Source organism: Salvelinus alpinus, chromosome 9 (genome assembly GCF_045679555.1).
Source record: "Salvelinus alpinus chromosome 9, SLU_Salpinus.1, whole genome shotgun sequence".
NCBI lineage: Eukaryota > Metazoa > Chordata > Actinopteri > Salmoniformes > Salmonidae > Salvelinus > Salvelinus alpinus.
In genome coordinates, this window is record NC_092094.1 from 780,597 (window position 1) to 806,193 (window position 25,597).

The 25,597-nt window shown below is 43.0% G+C and overlaps 2 protein-coding genes across 4 annotated transcripts in view; one reads left to right on the forward strand and one right to left on the reverse strand.

Annotated features, from left to right (window-relative positions):
* The first annotated feature begins 14,532 nt into the window (after positions 1 to 14,532).
* gatd1 (glutamine amidotransferase class 1 domain containing 1) lies at positions 14,533 to 18,050 on the forward strand. Its single transcript, XM_071415639.1, has 7 exons — positions 14,533 to 14,690; positions 15,034 to 15,110; positions 15,223 to 15,328; positions 15,510 to 15,617; positions 15,966 to 16,057; positions 16,181 to 16,274; positions 16,734 to 18,050. Exons 1-7 carry the CDS (start codon positions 14,642 to 14,644, stop codon positions 16,847 to 16,849), a joined length of 642 nt encoding a protein of 213 aa, XP_071271740.1. The 5' UTR covers positions 14,533 to 14,641; the 3' UTR covers positions 16,850 to 18,050.
* The window catches only part of chid1 (chitinase domain containing 1), a 39,365-nt gene continuing 31,811 nt past the window's right edge, over positions 18,044 to 25,597 (reverse strand). For 2 of the 3 annotated variants that reach the window (XM_071415637.1, XM_071415635.1), the window contains 2 exons: positions 20,267 to 20,309; positions 18,044 to 18,655 (listed from right to left, as the gene is read on the reverse strand). In XM_071415637.1, the coding sequence (XP_071271738.1) occupies positions 18,557 to 18,655; positions 20,267 to 20,309 (142 nt within the window). In that variant the 3' untranslated portion in view covers positions 18,044 to 18,556. The remainder of the gene's footprint in view (positions 18,656 to 20,266; positions 20,310 to 25,597) is intronic. The other variant, XM_071415638.1, reaches the window with a different exon arrangement.

Here is a 25,597-nt window from a genome sequence, read left to right on the forward strand (position 1 = left end):
ATTAAAAAATACAGTCAGTCTCAGATTGTATTCAAATTAAAAAACAGTCAGTCTCAGATTGTATTCCCATTAAAAAGACAGTCAGTCTCAGATTGTATTCCCATTAAAAATACAGTCAGTCTCAGATTGTATTCCCATTAAAAATACAGTCAGTCTCAGATTGTATTCCCATTAAAAAGACAGTCAGTCTCAGATTGTATTCCCATTAAAAAGACAGTCAGTCTCAGATTGTATTCCCATTAAAAATACAGTCAGTCTCAGATTGTATTCCCATTAAAAAGACAGTCAGTCTCAGATTGTATTCCCATTAAAAAGACAGTCAGTCTCAGATTGTATTCCCATTAAAAATACAGTCAGTCTCAGATTGTATTCCCGTTAAAAAGACAGTCAGTCTCAGATTGTATTCCCATTAAAAAGACAGTCAGTCTCAGATTGTATTCCCATTAAAAATACAGTCAGTCTCAGATTGTATTCCCATTAAAAATACAGTCAGTCTCAGATTGTATTCCCGTTAAAAAGACAGTCAGTCTCAGATTGTATTCCCATTAAAAAGACAGTCAGTCTCAGATTGTATTCCCATTAAAAAGACAGTCAGTCTCAGATTGTATTCCCATTAAAAATACAGTCAGTCTCAGATTGTATTCCCATTAAAAAGACAGTCAGTCTCAGATTGTATTCCCATTAAAAAGACAGTCAGTCTCAGATTGTATTCCCATTAAAAATACAGTCAGTCTCAGATTGTATTCCCGTTAAAAAGACAGTCAGTCTCAGATTGTATTCCCATTAAAAAGACAGTCAGTCTCAGATTGTATTCCCATTAAAAAGACAGTCAGTCTCAGATTGTATTCCCATTAAAAAGACAGTCAGTCTCAGATTGTATTCCCATTAAAAGGACAGTCAGTCTCAGATTGTATTCCCATTAAAAAGACAGTCAGTCTCAGATTGTATTCCCATTAAAAAGACAGTCAGTCTGAGATTGTATTCCCATTAAAAAGACAGTCAGTCTCAGATTGTATTCCCATTAAAAAGACAGTCGGTCTCAGATTGTATTCCCATTAAAAAGACAGTCAGTCTCAGATTGTATTCCCATTAAAAAGACAGTCAGTCCATCCGGTTAATTTTGAACGAGTCTTTTAATTAATGCATTTCAAGTACTCCAAAAAATTACATCTCTTTGCACAATACATTTTTTGACATTTTTAGTAAAAATGTTCAAAAGTGAACAACATTTTTTGATACTGTATAAAACACAGTGAACATTAAAATCAGACAGTAGTTTCTAACTTTTGAATCATCTTGTGTTCTTTCGGCCTACATCATTTCACCTACAACATTTTCAACTCAATTTTTGACATTTCAGTGCATGTTTTATATCTAGAAACAGTCAGTCTAGAAACTTTTCTCTTTTTTTACCATGAAGAATACAAAATAAAAAATAAAGTACATTTTTCTGGCATTATTTATTGTGTTGTTCTTCTAATCCAAACCATGCCACAGGAGAACAGACACAATGAAATGACAATGAATGAAATATAGGATGCGTTTGTAAATTCACTCTGGAGTGACAGAGGGCGCCAGAAGTGCCGCTCTGGACGTTCGTAAATTGAGAGCGTTTCGCTCACGGAGCGTTCAGAGCGTCTATCTGGCCGAGGAGTAGCGTTGATCCGAGCGTTCTGGCCTCACAACGGCAGTCAAGCACACAAGCTAACCAGCTAAAATTAGCTAGCTACTTCCAGACACAAATGAGAGAACACCTCACTCTGACCATTTAACTCGCCTTAGCAGAGCTGGTTAGGCTTTTTTCACGTTATCCAGAGCGTTGGTGACTAACGGTGCTGCTGGCAACAGTTTAATTACGCTTTTTGACTGACGTTTACCGACACTGTCCATTCAGCAGTTATTCTGCGCTCTGACACTCAGACGGGAGTGCTCTGAAATCGAAGTAGATCGCCAGAGCGAATTTGACGAACTCACAGTTAGTCCATCACAATTAATTGTTTTTAACATTTTCATGATGGTGGAGAAAAAAAAAAGTTGTACAAACATTTAAAATGAATCCCATTTCAATTAGCATAGATAAGAACATAAATAACTCAGAAAGGTTGGTCACACTTTATTTGAAGGGTACCTAAATAAAAAGCACTTTATAACATTCATAAACCATATACATAACATTCATAAGCAGTGTGTAAGTTTTTAATATGAATGTGTGCTTATGAATGTGCAATTTATGATTGATGAATGTTATGTAATTCTAATATAAGTACCCTTCAAAATCAAGTGTTACTCAGAAGGGGAGGTTTTATCACATACACTACATGGCCATAAGAATGTGGACACCTGCTCGTTGAACATGTCATTCCAAAATCATGGGCATTAATATGGAACTGGTCCCCCCTTTGCTGCTATAACAGCCTCCACTCTTCTGGGAAGGTTTTCCACTAGATGTTGGAACATTGCTGCTGGGACTTCTATTCAGCCACAAGAGCTTTAGTGAGGTCGGGCACTGATGTTCGGCGATTAGGCCCCGCAGTCAGCGTTCATCCCAAAAGATGTTAGATGGGGTTGAGGTCAGGGCTCTGTGCCGGCCAGTTAAGTTATTCCACACCGATCTTGACAATTATTTCAGTATGACCCTCGCATTGCTGAAACAGGAAAGGGCCTTCCCCAAACAGTTGCCACAAAGTTGGAAGCACAGAATCATCTAGAATGTCATTGTATGCTGTAGCGTTAAGATTTCCCTTCACTGGAACTAAGGGGCCTGAACCATGAAAAACAGCCCCAGACCATTATTCCTCCCCCACCAAACTTTACAGTTGGCAGTACGCATTGGGGCAGGTAGAGTTTTCCTGGCAGCCGGCAAACCCAGATTCATCCGTCAGACTGCCAGATGGTGAAGTGTGATTCATCACTCCAGAGAACGTGTTTCCACCATTCCAGAGTCCAATGGTGATGAGCTTTACACCACTCCAGCCGCTGCTTGGCATTGCATATGGTGATCATAGGCTTGTGTGTGGCTGCTCAGCCATGGAAACCCATTTCATGAAGCTCCCAACAAACAGTTATTGTGCTGACGTTGCTTCCAACGGCAGTTTGGAACTTGGTAGTGAGTGTTGCAACACCGAGGACAGACGATTTTAACACCATACGTGCTTCAGCACTCAGCAGTCCCGTTCTGTGAGCGTGTGTGGCCTACCACTTCACGGCTGAGCCATTGTTGCTCCTAAACGTTTCCACCTCACAATAACAGCACTTACAAGCCGGGCAGAAATTTGACGAACTGACTTGCTGGAAAGGTGGCATCCTATGACGGTGCCACGTTGAAAGTCACTGAGCTCTTCAGTAAGGCCAGTCTACAGCCAATGTTTGTGGCTAAAATAGCCAAATCCACACATTTGAAGGTGGGGAGGGTCCACATACTGTTGTATATATAGTGTATGAACATCTCTGAATAGTTTCTATGGATTTACAAAACAAAAAAAGAAAGTAACAGACGTATCGAAATTCAAATTTTTATCTTCAAATAAAAACTCTAAACTCTCCCAAGTACTGTACAAGTTTACAAGGAAATGAGTCTGGATTGGTGAGTGTACTGTGAGAGTACTGTGAGAGTACTGTGAGAGTACTGTGAGAGTACTGTGAGTGTACTGTGAGAGTACTGTGAGTACTGTGAGAGTACTGTGAGTGTACTAGCCAGTAGTATGGTTTTTAAAACAACTTCATTTTCTACAGAAAAACTCCATGATGAGTTTAGCAACCATTTATTCAGCAATGTGAAATACAGGATTCAAATGTGAGAAAGTCCCCTACAGAGCCCATGACTGTTTTCACACAACCGAGCTGAACCGAGCCAAGCCAAGATATGGCCTGGTTACATATCCACCATTGTTGCTGGAACCGTGCTGGAAAGGACAATGTGAAAATAACAGATCTGACCCAAAACTGTACGGTTGGAGTCAGCACGATAGTGTGAAAATAACAGATCTGTACGGTTGGAATCAACACGATAGTGTGAAAAGGGTACGTGTGATCATGACCCAGAACAGGAAAGCAAGTCAGTTAGCTTTGAAGCCGTTTACATGATCTAGGCCAGGGATGGGCACCACAGATCAAACCCCCCCCCCAAAAAAAATATTACCTTAATGTTAAGTTATAATGGTAGAATACACAAGGTCCAATTTCTAAATTTGGTTTTGTATCAGCAGTTTCTCTCTTGTTATGTGTCAGTCACGCAATTAGCCCATGTCAGAAATAAAAATGAAACATTTTGATTGGTAAGGTAGTCTAGCCATGGTCAAATTACCGACCGGGGGGGGACCCCATTGATTTTGTTAGTCACTCTCACTCAGATATCATATTTAAAACGGCAAACATTTCTCTCCACCCTACGGCAAAATGAGCAGAATTACAGGAAATAGCAATGGTGCCCCCCCCCCCCATGTACTTAACCACAAATACCTCGTTTGCTAAAGTTCACCGTATTGTACATTTCTCTACATTACTCTTTTTATGTATCAGCGTTAGCACAATATACATGATCCTAATTCTAGCTCCAAGACAGAGACAATAAAAAAAATAAGTGAAAAAGTAGATTGTGCTGATTTACTGGTACATTGAACCATGTTGCGCGCCGTAGTGAACATTGAACCATGTTGCGCCCCGTAGTTTACATTGAACCATGTTGCGTGCCGTAGTGAACATTGAACCATGTTGCGCGCCGTAGTGAACATTGAACCATGTTGCGTGCCGTAGTTTACATTGAACCATGTTGCGTGCCGTAGTGAACATTGAACCATGTTGCGTGCCGTAGTTTACATTGAACCATGTTGCGCGCCGTAGTTTACATTGAACCATGTTGCGCGCCGTAGTTTACATTGAACCATGTTGCGCGCCGTAGTTTACATTGAACCATGTTGCGCGCCGTAGTTTACATTGAACCATGTTGCGTGCCGTAGTTTACATTGAACCATGTTGCGTGCCGTAGTGAACATTGAACCATGTTGCGCGCCGTAGTGAACATTGAACCATGTTGCGTGCCGTAGTTTACATTGAACCATGTTGCGCGCCGTAGTTTACATTGAACCATGTTGCGCGCCGTAGTTTACATTGAACCATGTTGCGCGCCGTAGTTTACATTGAACCATGTTGCGCGCCGTAGTGTACATTGAACCATGTTGCGCGCCGTAGTGAACATTGAACCATGTTGCGTGCCGTAGTTTACATTGAACCATGTTGCGTGCCGTAGTTTACATTGAACCATGTTGCGCCCCGTAGTTTACATTGAACCATGTTGCGCGCCGTAGTGAACATTGAACCATGTTGCGCGCCGTAGTTTACATTGAACCATGTTGCGCGCCTTAGTGAACATTGAACCATGTTGCGCACCGTAGTTTACATTGAACCATGTTGCGCCCCGTAGTTTACATTGAACCATGTTGCGCGCCGTAGTTTACATTGAACCATGTTGCACGCCGTAGTGAACATTGAACCATGTTGCGCGCCGTAGTTTAACAACAAACTCCGTGGCTAGTGCTAAAAGCTATGAAGTCACATCTGAATTCTTCCATCTTTATGCAACTTCGCCATTGGCTGTAAAAGTGCAAAATGTTTCTCTTCGCCACCAAATGAGTAGAATTGCATAAAATTACTTATAGCAATTTTATATCTTCTCTCCACCCTATGGCAAAATGTGTAGAATTACAGCAAACTTTCTTTAAAAAGTGCAACATTGTCTACGCCCCATAGCAAAATGTGTAGAATTGTAGGGAAATTAACTCTAAAACAAACAAACAAATTCTCTCTGCTGTCAAGTGGGGGACGAGTGGGCGCTAATATGTTTTGCTCGCAAGGTGGGCACCCCCGAACAAAATTTCACTTAGGGACCCAAAAAGGCTAGGGCCGGCTCGGACTGCATGAATATGGGTTTGAGTGTGGGTGCACAGACCAGAGAGCCACTGCCGCCCCTCATGATGAGTTTAGATTGTGTGGCTCCCACCCCTCATCAAAGCTGCCCATCCTTGATCTAGGCTGTTCTAAAACCAACCTAATCCACTGCCTTTGTAGTATTAAAAGGCAGGAGTAAACACCGGAAATCAAACAGTCCCACTACCAGTCTCCTACGCTCCTCTTTCTTCATCAACCAATGGTTACGTACCGTATCATACGTACCGTATCATTGACTGTGTCGTCAGGCACCAGTTGCTATAACATATGATGCGGTTAGCTCCTACTTAAAATAGCTATCCGGGCTTTGTAAGATCTGGCATGCGTCTGCAAAGTCTGAGCAGAGGTACACGACCAACTTCTATGGTCAGTCAGAGTCAAAATGACTGTTTGGCATGACAATTACACCACAGGAGTTGGCCAGACAGCCTGGTCCCAGACAGCCTGGTCCCAGACAAGACAGCCTGGTCCCAGAACAGTTTGTACTCTGAGTCTTCCATTCGTCCATTCAAACTAGTGCATCGCTTTTAGAGACCTTCCTACTGGCTTTTCCTACATAAAAGATAAAAATATAAGACTCATTCATAAAGTATGGCACAATAACACTCATGTTAACTAATGTAAAGGGTCACAGAGACACTCATCTCTGTAGGGGACACAGTCTTTTAACAGAACAGGGTCATGTTCATTAGGGCACACAGCAACAACAAAAAACAACAACAACAAAAAAACGTTTTAAAAACCATTTTTGCAACACCAAATGAAAAAACAAAAATTCTTATTGGAAAAGCCCAGGTAGTCCTTCCCCGTTGCATTCTGTTCTCTTCCGTTTGGTGCCCAAATCAACACAACCCAATCATCCACACACATTTTTACAGGGCAGGTGATCAACGCATGGGGGAAAATGACCATTTATGACCAACTAGCTCTAAAAACAAAGTGTTAGGTCATAGTGGACAATTAGAATGTGCAATCGTCTTGGAATAACTGCTGTTTATTCTGGTGGTTAAAAGACCTAGCTCCTTCTCTGGCCCTCGGCTGCCACCTCCTTCTCTGGCCCTCGGCTGCCACCTCCTTCTCTGGCCCTCGGCTGCCACCTCCTTCTCTGGCCCTCGGCTGCCACCTCCTTCTCTGGCCCTCGGCTGCCACCTCCTTCTCTGGCCCTCGGCTGCCACCTCCTTCTCTGGCTGGGATGAACTTCAAAAGGCCCCTCTGGCTTTTACTCTTTGGTTCCTTTCCCGTCTTCGCTCCCTTGCCAGTCACAGGTATTTGACCTGTAGTGACACAGCCACTGTAGTGTCAACACCTCCACGACCCTCCGCTTTGATGGCCTTCACCTCCACGACCCTCCGCTTTGATGGCCACCTACCTTTCCACCTTGAACTTGGTCACCTTCTTCACTTTGGTTCCATCCAAACTCTGTGAGTTTTTAGATGCGGACCTTCAGTTCAGATTAAAACATTTAATCCAACTCCTAGTATCAGTGTTCAGGAACATAGGCTGTGTTATTCCTCAGCATGTCAGTCCTGCTGGTAGCCATACTGAACAGATTGAAATGGATCGTCATTTTGAGGTGAGAAACAAGGTTCTCTGCTTCAAAATGGACTTCTGTTAACGGTCACGTTGAGTTTCTCTCAGGATGATTTCTTTAGTCTTCTCCTCTTGCTAGTCCTCCCTGAAACAGAAGTACAGAGTAGTTAAATAGTAGTAGCACAACATTAGGATGCTTCAGCCCCCAGTCGCTGTCAACTTCATTATCTTCTGGAAAATGAGCCTGCCTTTGTGTATGTAACCGATGTGAAATGGCTAGCTAGTTAGCGGTGGTGCGCGCTAATAGCGTTTCAATCGGTGACGTCACTCGCTCTGAGACCTTGAAGTAGTTGTTCCCCTTGCTCTGCAAGGGCCGCGGCTTTTGTGGCGCAATGGGTAACGATGCTTCGAGCGTGGCTGTTGTCGATTTGTGCAGAGGGTCCCTGGTTCGAGCCCAGGTTGGGGCGAGGAGAGGGACGGAAGCTAAACTGTTACATGTGGTAAGATAGTGTAGATGAAGAGGACAGTGTTACAGTACTATATCAGAGCTAAATATAGAAACGTACCATGCTCCCTGGTGTCCTCCCATGCATCTGGTCAAGAGCCAAAGCCGTGTGTAACTTTGTGAGTAGTGAGCTAGCTAAATCTGTTCCACAGACAGGCAGCCATGGAGAGGTCAGGGTAACGTTAGGGGTTACAGGTCCCAAATGCCACCCTATTGCCTATGTAGGGCACTACTTTAGACCACGGCCCACAGGGCTCCAAAAGTAGTGCCCTATCTAGGGAGACATTTGGGACGTAATCCTTTTTGTCCTCGATCGGCTGTAGTAGTCAACACCGTCTGTTGTTGTTGTTGTTGTAGTAGTTGTTTCTTGGTTACGCCAAGCTGATTTTAGTTGGCTAGCAACAAGTCTTGTTCGTTACATCATCTAGGAAATCGAATCAAGCCAAGCGAGAGTCACTTGGGATCCAAACAAACACTTAGCTGGCTAGCTAGCCAACATCCCCCGAACGTCTTACTAACAAGCGGGACACACTTTTAACGCCACTTCGATACAAAGTGATTTTCGTAGCAGGTTATGAGGGCATTTTCTCTAACCTTAACCTCAGTCTTACGCCTGGATCACACAGACAGCGTTATTGTGTTCTGGTACACCAGAAGTACATTAATTTCCAATAGAACTCTGTGTTGCAGAGGCAGTGCGTTCTGTGTGGTGCATACCTTGGATTTATCGAAAATATTTAAAAATATATATATGTTTAACCTTTAACTAGGCAAGTCAGTTAAAGAACAAATTCTTATTTTATAATGACGGCCTATCCTGGCCAAACCCTCGCATAACCCGGACGACGGTGGTCCAATTGTGCGCCGCACTATGGGACTTCCTATCACGGCCGGTTGTGATACGCTCTAGGCGACCAGTTTTGATAGCCTTTAGCCGCACCCTCATCCTACTACTCCTCTGTTCCTCGGGTGATGTGGAGGTAAACCCAGGCCCTGCATGTCCCCAGTCACCCTCATTTGTTGACTTCTGTGATCGAAAAAGCCTTGGCCTCATGCATGTCAACATCAGAAGCCTCCTCCCTAAGTTTGCCTTACTCACCGCTTTAGCACACTCTGCCAACCCTGATGTCCTTGCCGTGTCCGAATCCTGGCTTAGGAAGGCCACCAAAAATTCTGGGATTTCCATACCCAACTATAACACTTTCCGTCAAGATAGAACTGCCAAAGGGGGAGGAGTTGCAATCTACTGCAGAGATAGCCTGCAAAGTTCTGTCATACTTTCCAGGTCTATGCCCAAACAGTTCGAACTTCTAATTTTAAAAATTAATCTCTCCAGAAATAAGTCTCTCACTGTTGCCGCCTGCTACCGACCCCCCTCAGCTCCCAGCTGTGCCCTGGACACCATCTGTGAATTGATCGCTCCCCATCTAGCTTCAGAGTTTGTTCTGTTAGGTGACCTAAACTGGGATATGCTTAACACCCCGGCAGTCCTACAATCCAAGCTTGATGCCCTCAATCTCACACAAATCATCAAGGAACCCACCAGGTACAACCCTAAATCCGTAAACATGGGCACCCTAATAGACATTATCCTGACCAACCTGCCCTCCAAATACACCTCTGCTGTCTTCAATCAAGATCTCAGCGATCACTGCCTCATTGCCTGTATCCGCCACGGGTCCGCGGTCAAACGACCACCCCTCATCACTGTCAAACGCTCCCTAAAACACTTCTGCGAGCAGGCCTTTCTAATCGACCTGGCCCGGGTACCCTGGAAGGATATTGACCTCATCCCGTCAGTTGAGGATGCCTGGTCATTCTTTAAAAGTTACTTCCTCACCATATTAGACAAGCATGCTCCGTTCAAAAAATGCAGAACCAAGAACAGATATAGCCCTTGGTTCACTCCAGACCTGACTGCCCTCGACCAGCACAAAAACATCCTGTGGCGAACTGCAATAGCATCGAAGAGCCCCCGCGATATGCAACTGTTCAGGGAAGTCAGGAACCAATACACGCAGTCAGTCAGGAAAGCAAAGGCCAGCTTTTTCAAGCAGAAATTTGCATCCTGTAGCTCTAACTCCAAAAAGTTCTGGGATACTGTAAAGTCCATGGAAAACAAGAGCACCTCCTCCCAGCTGCCCACTGCACTGAGGCTAGGTAACACGGTCACCACTGATAAGTCCGTGATAATCGAAAACTTCAACAAACATTTCTCAATGGCTGGCCATGCCTTCCTCCTGGCGACTCCAACCTTGGCCAACAGCCCCGCCCCCCCCGCTGCTACTCGCCCAAGCCTCCCCAGCTTCTCCTTTACCCATATCCAGATAGCAGATGTTCTGAAAGAGCTGGAAAACCTGGACCCATACAAATCAGCTGGGCTTGACAATCTGGACCCCCTATTTCTGAAACTGTCCGCCGCCATTGTCGCACCCCCTATTACCAGCCTGTTCAACCTCTCCTTCGTATCATCTGAGATCCCCAAGGATTGGAAAGCTGCCGTGGGCATCCCCCTCTTCAAAGGGGGAGACACCCTGGACCCAAACTGTTACAGACCTATATCCATCCTGCCCTGCCTATCTAAGGTCTTCGAAAGCCAAGTCAACAAACAGATCACTGACCATCTCGAATCCCACAGTACCTTCTCCGCTGTGCAATCCGGTTTCCGAGCCGGTCACGGGTGCACCTCAGCCACGCTCAAGGTACTAAACGATATCATAACCGCCATCGATAAAAGACATTACTGTGCAGCCGTCTTCATCGACCTGGCCAAGGCTTTCGACTCTGTCAATCACCATATTCTTATCGGCAGACTCAGTAGCCTCGGTTTTTCTAATGACTGCCTTGCCTGGTTCACCAACTACTTTGCAGACAGAGTTCAGTGTGTCAAATCGGAGGGCATGTTGTCCGGTCCTCTGGCAGTCTCTATGGGGGTACCACAGGGTTCAATTCTCGGGCCGACTCTTTTCTCTGTATACATCAATGATGTTGCTCTTGCTGCGGGCAATTCCCTGATCCACCTCTACGCAGACGACACCATTCTATATACTTCCGGCCCTTCCTTGGACACTGTGCTATCTAACCTCCAAACGAGCTTCAATGCCATACAACACTCCTTCCGTGGCCTCCAACTGCTCTTAAACGCTAGTAAAACCAAATGCATGCTTTTCAACCGTTCGCTGCCTGCACCCGCACGCCCGACTAGCATCACCACCCTGGACGGTTCCGACCTAGAATATGTGGACATCTATAAGTACCTAGGTGTCTGGCTAGACTGCAAACTCTCCTTCCAGACTCATATCAAACATCTCCAATCCAAAATCAAATCAAGAATCGGCTTTCTATTCCGCAACAAAGCCTCCTTCACTCACGCCGCCAAACTTACCCTAGTAAAACTGACTATCCTACCGATCCTCGACTTCGGCGATGTCATCTACAAAATAGCTTCCAATACTCTACTCAGCAAACTGGATGCAGTTTATCACAGTGCCATTCGTTTTGTTACTAAAGCACCTTATACGACCCACCACTGCGACCTGTATGCCCTAGTCGGCTGGCCCTCGCTACATGTTCGTCGTCAGACCCACTGGCTCCAGGTCATCTACAAGGCTATGCTAGGTAAAGTGCCGCCTTATCTCAGTTCACTGGTCACGATGGCTACACCCACCCGCAGCACGCGCTCCAGCAGGTGTATCTCACTGATCATCCCTAAAGCCAAAACCTCATTTGGACGCCTTTCCTTCCAGTTCTCTGCTGCCTGCGACTGGAACGAATTGCAAAAATCTCTGAAGTTGGAGACTTTTATCTCCCTCAACAACTTTAAAAATCTGCTATCCGAGCAGCTAACCGATCGCTGCAGCTGTACATAGTCCATCTGTAAACTACCCACCCAATTTACCTACCTCACCCCCCATACTGCTTTTATTTATTTACTTTTCTGCTCTTTTGCACACCAGTATCTCTTCTTGCACATGATCATCTGATGATTTATCACTCCAGTGTTAATCTGCTAAATTGTAATTATTCGATTTATTGCCTACCTCATGCCTTTTGCACACATTGTATATAGATTCTCTTTTTTTCTACCATGTTATTGACTTGTTTATTGTTTACTCCATGTGTAACTCTGTGTTGTTGTCTGTTCACACTGCTATGCTTTATCTTGGCCAGGTCGCAGTTGTAAATGAGAACTTGTTCTCAACTAGCCTACCTGGTTAAATAAAGGTGAAATAAAAAAATAAAAAAATTAAATACAGCCCAGGATCGAACCAGGGTCTGTAGTAAAACCTCTAGCACTGAGATGCAGTGCCTTAGACCTCTGCACCACTCAGGAGCCGACAATATGTGTAGAGGGATGGACAGAATTGGTAGCAGAAGGTGAACGTTGTGCAACTGCACATATATCCAGATGATGCTGCGTACCATTTCGCGCGAAAAAACACTGTAGGTGTGATCGAGGCGTCATAACCTGCTGCGTAAAATTCTCCAAACCTGCGTCAAAAAAGTCACTTCGGTATCGAAGTTGCGTGAAAAGTGTTTCACCTAACAAAATAAACTGACTACATTAGCTTGCTACTGTAGCTAGCTAGCTCATCGAAAAAAACAAGTAACGTTTGTAAAATAAAACGCTGTTACAAAACTAAAGTTAACTAGTTAGTTAACTAAACCCAGACAAACAGTTAACATAGCAATCTAATTTTGCTGGCCGTTAGCTAGGTTATTATCATCAGAAAGTTTAACTTATTTCTTCGACACTGTCATATGAGCTGGTTTAATGAAGTTTGAAAACAAATCTACATATACCTTATTCTACATGGGTAGATGCCGCATACGGCTCATAACCACCAGACGCTTTAACGCTTCTTCTTCTTTAAGTTTTATTGGCGAATAGCAACCAACTGACAGGTGCCCACAGCGCCACCTACTGTACTGGAGTGTGAGACCGCTCACGACCTATCTACGCCACTATATTCTCTTGAAACTTCCCCTTTTTAAAAAAACATTTTAGTCTAAAATGACACACAAATATCTAACTGCCTGTAGGTCAGGCTCTGAAGCAAAGACATGCTTATTCTTGGTACCATTTGAAAGGAAACACTTTGAAGTTTGTGGAAATGTGAAAATAATGTAGGAGAATATAACAATAGATCTGGTAAAAGATAATACAAAGAAAAAAACAACTGTTCTTTTGTATTTTTTTGTACCATCATCGTTAAAATGAAAGAGAAAGGCCATAATGTATTATTCCAGCCCAGGTACAATTTAGATTTTGGTCACTAGATGGCAGCAGTGTATGTACAAATACTGATCCAATGAACCATTGCATTTCTGTTCAAAATGTTGTATCAAGACTGCCCAAATGTGCCTAATTTGTTTATTAATCAGTTTTCATGTTCAAAACTGTGCACTCTCCTCAAACAATAGCATGGTATTCTTTCACTGTAATAGCTATTGTAAATTGGACAGTGCAGTTAGATTAACAAGAATTTAAGCTTTCTGCCAATATCAGATATGTCTATGTCCTGGGAAATGTTCAACCTCATGCTAATCACATTAGCCTACGTTAGCTCAACCGTGGACAGGACACCGATCCCGAAGAAGTGTTAACTAACCCAGAATTTATAATAAAATAAAATCATTCTATACAAACCTCACTACTCCCATCACCCCCACCCCAAATATGCATCAAACTCTTTGGTTTCGTTCATTTTCAATGGAGTAGTACGCAACACTAGGTTGGGTGTGCGGCTGTGATGAGATGACGCTTCGAACACACCGACAGCGTATTTGCGCAAAATAGGACACAGTATCATCTGGCTATGTGTACAACAAAAGTTCAACATTCAACTTCTGCCACCATTTCTGCCCTGTCATCCTCCCTCCTTAGGGAGGGTGCATCAGTTTGTCTTCCCTGTCATCCTCCCCCCTTAGGGAGGGTGCATCAGTTTGTCTTCCCTGTCATCCTCCCCCCTTAGGGAGGGTGCATCAGTTTGTCTTCCCTGTCATCCTCCCTCCTTAGGGAGGGTGCATCAGTTTGAGGAATTCATTCTGAGCCGACTGTAGATCATTGGAGCAGTGGGGATCAGGATCGCCTTTGTCCGGGTAAAGTTGTGTCTGGGACTCACCTTACATGAATGTAGACTTGGGCTAACTTAATAACATTATTAACTTAGTTTCACTGAATTTTACACGTGAACTTGGTTTGTTTGAGAAAGTGTGCAAAGCTGTCATCAAGGCAAAGGGTGGCAACTTTAAAGAATCTCAAATCTCAAATATTTTGATATGTTTAACACTTTTTTGGTTACTACATGATTCCATATGTGTTATTTAATAGTTTTGATGTCTTCACTATTATTTTACAATGTTGAAAATAATAAAAATAAATTAAAACCCTCGAATGAGTAGGTGTGTCCAAACTTTTGACTGGTACTGTATATACATACAAAGGTTTTGTAAAGGATATTCACATCGTTTTATGCTCACTTCACTTGCTGTACGTTAGACTTTTATTTTGAAATTGGTTCAGAGTGAAAACGGCTGTTGAACTGTCATTGGCTAGAGGAAGAGGAAGTTGAACTGTGATCACTTCCTGTTTTCATTTTTTTTTTTTAAACAGTGGTCTGAAGTAGCAGGCAACAGAGTTGATCTCCGTAAACCACTGAAATGTCTTCGAAGCCCACTTGTCTAATTGTGGCCAGTGCAGCTTCACAAGGTAAGGCGTTAACACGTTATGAACATTTCATTTCTTCCACTTCTGTCGATACGAGCACGTCAAGCTAGCGCTGCTGAATGTAACCTTATGTCATGTGACGGACGACAATGAGTCTTCATATTTTCAATGAACTAGATAGCTATTGCACCCATATTAGTCATGTTTTACAGTATCTTTTCTGTGTCAAAGGGAAATATTACTATTTTGTAGCAGTAATGTTATCTTATCCCGGATTGTTTTTGACACAATCATTATCATATTGTACAATCATCACCATGAATGGTTCATACTGCTGCTTTAGTAGCTAGTCTGCTGTTTTAAGTTCTCTCTCTCCTGTCATCAGGAGTGTCTGCTCGGTCGTTCCATCAAGCCTTCTGTCTCTGCAGTTCAGTGTTCAACCTGCAGACGGCTACACCAGGGGTAAGAAACACACAGAGATACACACACACACACACACACACACACACACAGAAAAACACAGACACACACCAAAAAAAACACACACATGATGTTGGTGTCTTGTCATTTCCAGGGGAAGCCCATAGATTTTGTCGGGGTGGATGAAACCACAGCCAGATGGGTCCAAGACTTCAGCCAAAAGTCTTTTGCGACCCCAGCCAAGTTGGAGTCAATAGACGGTAACATTACATGCATAAGTTTGTAACCTTCGTATATTTCTTTGCCGCATTCATATCCAAAATATGTCAATTGCTACAGTAATTGAGCGGTCAGATATTTGACTGTTAAGATACAAATGGAAATAGTTGGCGTAATACTTTGCTGAAGGTGACGATGTCGTGACTGTCCCCTATATTCCAGGTGCTCGGTACCAAGCTCTGCTGATTCCAGACTGTCCTGGGGCGCTCACTGACCTGGCACACAGTGGCTCTCTGGCACGTATCCTCGCACACTTCACCTCACAGCAGAGTCAGTACCCTACCCTGTGCTCTATCCCCTAGTCTCTCGTGTAGATCTCTACAGGACAGATCCCCTAACACAGATTAGGTCTCTATTCAATCCGCTCAAGCCCAATACAAATTTAAAGGTAATGCTCCTGCATTGGGTGGAGACTGCATTCATGGTAAACAAATATGTATATGTCGGCTCAATCAGAAATTACCTTTTTAAATTTCTATCGCACAGCGATCCAGATCCGACAGGAGCCTCAGCTAAATCTTGGACTCAAAAGGTTTAAGAAACTAATATTGTGAAACATTGTTGCGTGGTTTGTGAGATGTTGTTTTTACATGACACGACCATGTCTGTACCTACCAGAGGCGGTGTGCGCTATAGGACAAGGGGTATCTGGTCTGTGCTGCGCCATAGAAGGACAGAAGTGGATCTTCACTGGCTACAGTCTCACTGGGGTAGGGGGGGAATAACACTACATTCCAAATTCATGAAAGCCAATAATAAACCTGATTTTACATGAAAATATATGGTTACTCGTTTCATACAACTTCCATTCTCCCGGTTGTATTATTTCCCAGCCGTCTGTGTTTGAGTTGGTGAGGAGCCCAGACTTTGCCAACCTGCCTCTGATCGTGGAGGACTTTGTCAAGGACAGCGGAGGATCGTACACCGGTGAGTGTGGGAGATAACAAAAATACCAGTTCCAGGACGTCTACATCGCAGAGGATTTTGGGCAAATGATCAATAAGTAGGGTTGCAAAATTCTGGTAACTTTCCCCCAAAATCCCAGTTGGAACAGTCCCAGAATCAGGAAGGAGTAGGCAATACATTCAGAATACTACAACCCAGAATTTCTGGCAAACCTGTTTTCTTGGGGGGGGGGGGGGGGGGGTGGTGAGTGGAATTTTGCCACCCTATCAGTAGATCATATTGATTGGCTTCCTGCCATGTTCAACACTACTTCAGAATGTGCAGAGATCTGAATTGGTCTCATGTCTCGACACGAGGAAGTAATGTTTTAACACGGCAGGAAGCCAATCAATATGACTGACGTGGATGTTAAGTGTTGTGTCTCGAGCCAAAAAAAAAAAGATGTAACCTGACGTATTTCTATCACTGTTGTTTTTCCAGCTAGTCAGGAGGATGCCGTGCATGTCGTGATCGACAGACACCTGGTGACCGGACAGAACATGCAGTCTACGTCAGTCGCTGTCAATAACCTCATCATGCTCTGTAATGGAAAGTAACATGTCTTCTGTTCAGCTACGTAGGGACCAAGCTAACAAGCCCTGGGCCGGGATTCAATCCGATCGTGCTTTGACGGCTATGCGCCATTTTTAAAAAGGTGATCTGCCATGGAATCGACATATGCCGCGTTTATCATGAATGCATGGGAATATTGCTTTTTAAAGGAGCTACTGCCTTTGAAAAGCAACAAATCCATCTGAAAATGGCCAATTTGGCATCGATGTGAGTTAGTGTAAATCGGATCATTTTGGTCATAAAGTGGGTCTCGTCTAAAATGGAGTTTGGAATATCTGTGTGTCACAACGGATAAATGAAGGTTGGGTTTTGATTTGACGATGTAAATTTACCCACTAACATGGGGTGAACAGCTGCTGTGATTGTTCTCTATCCAATAGCATAAACAGTGAGACAGACCTGCCGAGCAGCTCCGACCTTTGCATAAAACAAATGTATTGAGTTATCTTTGATTCATTCCTAGGATTTTAAGGAAGTGAAATAGGCTTCATGGGGAACAAACAGATTTATCCAAACCTCGGGATCGGTCAGGAAACACACCTCAAACTGAAACCTGTTTTTCTAATAAGCAACAGAAAAACGTGCCAATCAGCGTCTTCCGTGGCTCTTTTAAAAAGGTGCGTTGCCCACAAAGCGCGATCGGATTTAATCCCAGCCTTATTTTGACATGAACAGGATATGATTGACATGATTTAGCAGACAGGGCTCATCAGAGTATACATACAGTAAGAAGACTGAACCTTTCAAATACAGGTGTCGCAGGCAAAATCTCAAAGTAGAGCTCGTTTACATTTAGTGCTTTCAAGGACAAATAAAGGTTCTGGGTACAAATGTGATAATATGAAGTTTAGTTGGGCCATGAGGACAACTCCTGTCTTATGTACACCAGGGTTGGTGCAATTCCATTTCAGAAAGTAAACCAAATTACAATTAGATTCCAATTTGACCTTGTAGAAGAGAATAGGAATTGAATTCTCTTCCTGAATCGACTGGATTTTAGATGGAATTGAGGCCAACCCTGCAGTCTACTACAGCAGAGGTTTTGTAGTACTACTAGCGTAGCTACCACACACACACAGCCTAATTCAACAGCCACCGGTGAGGTATTAGAAAAAGTATCACTGTATGTATGTACATTTCTATTGTCGATTACATTTTTATATTAAAAACAAACACTGAACAATGTACCTTTTTTTAATTTCATGTCAAAGAAACATTCCTGCAGCAGACTGGTGTCTGATTTAGACCTGACAAACATTATGCCTCAGATGTAGGACTACAGTAGGCTTAATCTATGTCCGGGAAACCAGTCCTTAAAATGGTAGAAGAATACTTCATATCTTACCATTTAAAAACATGAACACCTCGTGTGTGTGACACACCCCATAATAACCCTGTCACCAACCCCCAGTTAAACTGCTTTGATGGATGCTCTTGCCACGTTGGCCGCTTCAAGTTCCTTAGTTCAGTTTGTCACTCCACCCCTCGTCACATTTACTCCACATACAACACTCCGTCTCCAATGATCACTCTTCCTGAGATAAGAGACGTCATTCATAAAAATAAATGGTAGAATCCTCAAGCTTGGTTGGTGCTCAGCAAATATTACCATGAACTATACCATTTGCTCATACGGTTTATCGATTTGCTAAAATAAAAAAAAGGAGCTTGAGTCTCTTACTCTGATTGGCTCATAACAGGTCATAGAAATAGTCCAGCCCCTGGCCCAGTTCCCACATGGAGATTCCTGTACCTAACTCAGTGGCTAAAGAGATACGCTGGTGGAGAGACTACAGGAGAGAGAGAGAAAGACAGGGCAATACATTATAAAGGACCTGTGTTTCTGGAAAATGTTGTTTGATCATGAATCAAATCAAAACGGGTGTACCATGATACTCTTTCAGTATATTTATCTGGTTATTTTGAGAATCGTCTGCAGTGCATTCAGAAAGTATTCAGACCCCTTGACGTTTGTTACGTTACAGCCTCATTCTAAAATTGATGCTTTCCCTCCCCTCAATCTACACATGACAAAGCAAAAACAGGTTTTTAGAAATGTATAAAACAGATACCTTATTTACATAAGTATTCAGACCCTTTTATGAGACTAGAAATTGAGCTCAGGTGCATCCTGTTTCCATTGATCATCCTTGAGATATTTCTACAACTTAGAGTCCACCTGTGGTAAATTCATTTGATTAGACATGATTTGGAAAGGCACACACCAGTCTATAAAACTAAGCCATGAGGTCGAAGGAATTATCTGTAGAGTGTTGAGACAGGATTGTGTCGAGGCACAGATCTGGGGAAGGGTACCAAAACATTTCTGCAGCATTGAAGATCCCCAAGAACACAGTGGCCTCCATCATTCTTAAATGGAAGAAGTTTGGAACCACCAAGACTCTTCCTAGAGCTGGCCACCCGGCCAACCTGAGAAATCGGGGGAGAAGGGTCTTGGTCAGGGAGGTGACCAAGAACCCGATAGTCACTCTGACAGAACTCCAGAGTTCCTCTGTGGAGATGGGAGAACCTTCCAGAAGGACAACCATCTCTGCAGCACTCCACCAATCAGGCCTTTATGGTAGAGTGGCCAGACGGAAGCCACTCTTCAGTAAAAAGGCACATGACAGCCTGCTTGGAGTTTGACCAAAAGGCACCTAAAGGACTCTCAGACCATGAGAAACAAGATTCTCTGGTCTGATGAAACCAAGATTGAACTCTTTGGCCTGAATGCCAAGCGTCACGTCTGGAGGAAACCTGGCACCATCCCTACGGTGAAGCATGGTGGTGGCAGCATCATGCTGTGGGAATGTTTTTCAGCAGCAGGGACTGGGAGATTAGTCAGGATTGAGGTACCTCAATCGTTCAGGACCTCAGACCGGGACGAAGTTTCACCTTCCAACAGGACAACGACCCTAAGCAAACAGCCAAGACAATGCCGATTTGGCTTTGGGACAAGTCTCTGAATGTCCTTGAGTGGCCCAGCCAGAGCACGGACTTGAACCCGATCTAACATCTCTGGAGAGACCTGAAAATAGCTGTGCAGCGACGCTCCCCATCCAACCTGACAGAGCTTGAGAGGATCTGCAGAGAAGAATGGGAGAAACTCCCCAAATACAGGTGTGCCAAGTACTGAGTAAATGGTCTGAATACTTATGTCAATTTGATGTTTCAGTTCTTTTATATATCAATTTGCTAAAATGTATTAAAAAAGAAATCAAAAAATATTTATTTGTCATGATGGGGTAGTGTGTAGATTGAGGTAAAAAAACAAACAATTTAATCAATTTTAGAATAAGGCTGTAACGTAACAAAATGTGGAAAAAGTCAAGGGGTCTGAATACTTTCCCGTATGGTGTCTGATGTATTCTGTACATCAAAGGGAGGTCAAAAGGTCATACCTTCAGTGTTGGGTAATACACCACATGCTTCACTCCATTGCTCCTAGAAGGTGGAACACAAAGTGAGTTATGGTGTGAAGATACAAGACGAGACACATTTCTTCACCAAGACGGTAAATAAAGGAGTGCTGAATGGAAACTGCATTTCACATAATCTAGGAATGATCGTTCTTTTACGTGACATAATATGAAGTTAAAGAATACCATAATCTGGTAGACTAACTGTCCCCCTAATACCATAATCTGGTAGACTAACTGTCCCCCTAATACCATAATCTGGTAGACTAACTGTCCCTCTAATACCATAATCTGGTAGACTAACTGTCCCCCTAATACCATAATCTGGTAGACTAACTGTCCCTCTAATACCATAATCTGGTAGACTAACTGTCCCCCTAATACCATAATCTGGTAGACTAACTGTCCCCCTAATACCATAATCTGGTAGACTAACTGTACCCCTAATACCATAATCTGGTAGACTAACTGTGCCCCTAATACCATAATCTGGTAGACTAACTGTCCCTCTAATACCATAATCTGGTAGACTAACTGTCCCCCTAATACCATAATATGGTAGACTAACTGTCCCCCTAATACCATAATCTGGTAGACTAACTGTCCCCCTAATACCATAATCTGGTAGACTAACTGTCCCCCTAATACCATAATCTGGTAGACTAACTGTCCCCCTAATACCATAATCTGGTAGACTAACTGTCCCCCTAATACCATAATCTGGTAGACTAACTGTCCCCCTAATACCATAATCTGGTAGACTAACTGTCCCCCTAATACCATAATCTGGTAGACTAACTGTCCCCCTAATACCATAATCTGGTAGACTAACTGTCCCCCTAATACCATAATCTGGTAGACTAACTGTCCCTCTAATACCATAATCTGGTAGACTAACTGTCCCCCTAATACCATAATCTGGTAGACTAACTGTCCCCCTAATACCATAATCTGGTAGACTAACTGTCCCCCTAATACCATAATCTGGTAGACTAACTGTCCCCCTAATACCATAATCTGGTAGACTAACTGTACCTCTAATACCATAATCTGGTAGACTAACTGTCCCCCTAATACCATAATCTGGTAGACTAACTGTCCCCCTAATACCATAATCTGGTAGACTAACTGTCCCCCTAATACCATAATCTGGTAGACTAACTGTACCTCTACCATAATCTGGTAGACTAACTGTACCCTAATACCATAATCTGGTAGACTAACTGTCCCTCTAATACCATAATCTGGTAGACTAACTGTCCCCCTAATACCATAATCTGGTAGACTAACTGTCCCCCTAATACCATAATCTGGTAGACTAACTGTCCCTCTAATACCATAATCTGGTAGACTAACTGTCCCCCTAATACCATAATCTGGTAGACTAACTGTACCCCTAATACCATAATCTGGTAGACTAACTGTCCCCCTAATACCATAATCTGGTAGACTAACTGTCCCCCTAATACCATAATCTGGTAGACTAACTGTCCCTCTAATACCATAATCTGGTAGACTAACTGTCCCTCTAATACCATAATCTGGTAGACTAACTGTCCCTCTAATACCATAATCTGGTAGACTAACTGTCCCCCTAATACCATAATCTGGTAGACTAACTGTACCTCTAATACCATAATATGGTAGACTAACTGTCCCCCTAATACCATAATCTGGTAGACTAACTGTACCCCTAATACCATAATCTGGTAGACTAACTGTCCCCCTAATACCATAATCTGGTAGACTAACTGTCCCCCTAATACCATAATCTGGTAGACTAACTGTCCCTCTAACACCATAATCTGGTAGACTAACTGTACCCTAATACCATAATCTGGTAGACTAACTGTCCCCTAATACCATAATCTGGTAGACTAACTGTCCCCCTAATACCATAATCTGGTAGACTAACTGACCCCCTAATATCATAATCTGGTAGACTAACTGTACCCCTAATACCATAATCTGGTAGACTAACTGTCCCCCTAATACCATAATCTGGTAGACTAACTGTCCCCCTAATACCATAATCTGGTAGACTAACTGTCCCCCTAATACCATAATCTGGTAGACTAACTGTCCCCCTAATACCATAATCTGGTAGACTAACTGTCCCCCTAATACCATAATCTGGTAGACTAACTGTCCCCCTAATACCATAATCTGGTAGACTAACTGTCCCCCTAATACCATAATCTGGTAGACTAACTGTCCCCCTAATACCATAATCTGGTAGACTGTCCCCCTAATACCATAATCTGGTAGACTGTCCCCCTAATACCATAATCTGGTAGACTGTCCCCCTAATACCATAATCTGGTAGACTAACTGTCCCCCTAATACCATAATCTGGTAGACTAACTGTCCCCCTAATACCATAATCTGGTAGACTAACTGTCCCCCTAATACCATAATCTGGTAGACTAACTGTCCCCCTAATACCATAATCTGGTAGACTAACTGTACCCTAATACCATAATCTGGTAGACTAACTGTACCCTAATACCATAATCTGGTAGACTAACTGTACCCCTAATACCATAATCTGGTAGACTAACTGTACCTCTAATACCATAATCTGGTAGACTAACTGTACCCCTAATACCATAATCTGGTAGACTAACTGTACCCCTAATACCATAATCTGGTAGACTAACTGTCCCCCTAATACCATAATCTGGTAGACTAACTGTCCCCCTAATACCATAATCTGGTAGACTAACTGTCCCCCTAATACCATAATCTGGTAGACTAACTGTCCCTCTAATACCATAATCTGGTAGACTAACTGTCCCCCTAATACCATAATCTGGTAGACTAACTGTCCCCCTAATACCATAATCTGGTAGACTAACTGTACCTCTAATACCATAATCTGGTAGACTAACTGTCCCCCTAATACCATAATCCGGTAGACTAACTGTCCCCCTAATACCATAATCCGGTAGACTAACTGTCCCCCTAATACCATAATCCGGTAGACTAACTGTCCCCCTAATACCATAATCCGGTAGACTAACTGTCCCTCTAATACCATAATCCGGTAGACTAACTGTCCCTCTAATACCATAATCCGGTAGACTAACTGTCCCTCTAATACCATAATCCGGTAGACTAACTGTCCCCCTAATACCATAATCCGGTAGACTAACTGTCCCTCTAATACCATAATCCGGTAGACTAACTGTCCCTCTAATACCATAATCCGGTAGACTAACTGTCCCTCTAATACCATAATCCGGTAGACTAACTGTCCCCCTAATACCATAATCCGGTAGACTAACTGTCCCTCTAATACCATAATCCGGTAGACTAACTGTCCCTCTAATACCATAATCCGGTAGACTAACTGTCCCTCTAATACCATAATCCGGTAGACTAACTGTCCCTCTAATACCATAATCTGGTAGACTAACTGTACCCCTAATACCATAATCTGGTAGACAAACTGTCCCTCTAATACCATAATCTGGTAGACTAACTGTCCCCCTAATACCATAATCTGGTAGACTAACTGTACCTCTAATACCATAATCTGGTAGACTAACTGTCCCCCTAATACCATAATCCGGTAGACTAACTGTCCCTCTAATACCATAATCCGGTAGACTAACTGTCCCTCTAATACCATAATCCGGTAGACTAACTGTCCCTCTAATACCATAATCCGGTAGACTAACTGTCCCTCTAATACCATAATCCGGTAGACTAACTGTCCCCCTAATACCATAATCCGGTAGACTAACTGTCCCTCTAATACCATAATCTGGTAGACTAACTGTCCCCTAATACCATAATCTGGTAGACTAACTGTCCCCCTAATACCATAATCTGGTAGACTAACTGTCCCCCTAATACCATAATCTGGTAGACTAACTGTCCCTCTCATACCCTAATCTGGTAGACTAACTGTCCCCCTAATACCATAATCTGGTAGACTAACTGTACCCCTAATACCATAATCTGGTAGACTAACTGTCCCCCTAATACCATAATCTGGTAGACTAACTGTCCCCCTAATACCATAATCTGGTAGACTAACTGTACCCCTAATACCATAATCTGGTAGACTAACTGTACCCCTAATACCATAATCTGGTAGACTAACTGTACCTCTAATACCATAATCTGGTAGACTAACTGTACCCCTAATACCATAATCTGGTAGACTAACTGTCCCCCTAATACCATAATCTGGTAGACTAACTGTCCCCCTAATACCATAATCTGGTAGACTAACTGTACCTCTACCATAATCTGGTAGACTAACTGTACCCTAATACCATAATCTGGTAGACTAACTGTCCCTCTAATACCATAATCTGGTAGACTAACTGTCCCCCTAATACCATAATCTGGTAGACTAACTGTCCCCCTAATACCATAATCTGGTAGACTAACTGTCCCTCTAATACCATAATCTGGTAGACTAACTGTCCCCCTAATACCATAATCTGGTAGACTAACTGTACCCCTAATACCATAATCTGGTAGACTAACTGTCCCCCTAATACCATAATCTGGTAGACTAACTGTCCCCCTAATACCATAATCTGGTAGACTAACTGTCCCTCTAATACCATAATCTGGTAGACTAACTGTCCCTCTAATACCATAATCTGGTAGACTAACTGTCCCTCTAATACCATAATCTGGTAGACTAACTGTCCCCCTAATACCATAATCTGGTAGACTAACTGTACCTCTAATACCATAATATGGTAGACTAACTGTCCCCCTAATACCATAATCTGGTAGACTAACTGTACCCCTAATACCATAATCTGGTAGACTAACTGTCCCCCTAATACCATAATCTGGTAGACTAACTGTCCCCCTAATACCATAATCTGGTAGACTAACTGTCCCTCTAATACCATAATCTGGTAGACTAACTGTACCCTAATACCATAATCTGGTAGACTAACTGTCCCCTAATACCATAATCTGGTAGACTAACTGTCCCCCTAATACCATAATCTGGTAGACTAACTGTCCCCCTAATATCATAATCTGGTAGACTAACTGTACCCCTAATACCATAATCTGGTAGACTAACTGTCCCCCTAATACCATAATCTGGTAGACTAACTGTCCCCCTAATACCATAATCTGGTAGACTAACTGTCCCCCTAATACCATAATCTGGTAGACTAACTGTCCCCCTAATACCATAATCTGGTAGACTAACTGTCCCCCTAATACCATAATCTGGTAGACTAACTGTCCCCCTAATACCATAATCTGGTAGACTAACTGTCCCCCTAATACCATAATCTGGTAGACTAACTGTCCCCCTAATACCATAAT

What these genes read in the sequence shown, in the direction of transcription:
- gatd1 (XM_071415639.1), top strand. Translation starts at nt 14,642, where the DNA reads ATGTCTTCGAAGCCCACTTGTCTAATTGTGGCCAGTGCAGCTTCACAA. An exon ending in GGCCAGTGCAGCTTCACAAG is followed by an intron (nt 14,691 to 15,033) that starts GTAAGGCGTTAA and finishes TCCTGTCATCAG; the next exon opens with GAGTGTCTGCTCGGTCGTTC. An exon ending in ACACTTCACCTCACAGCAGA is followed by an intron (nt 15,618 to 15,965) that starts GTCAGTACCCTA and finishes TGTACCTACCAG; the next exon opens with AGGCGGTGTGCGCTATAGGA.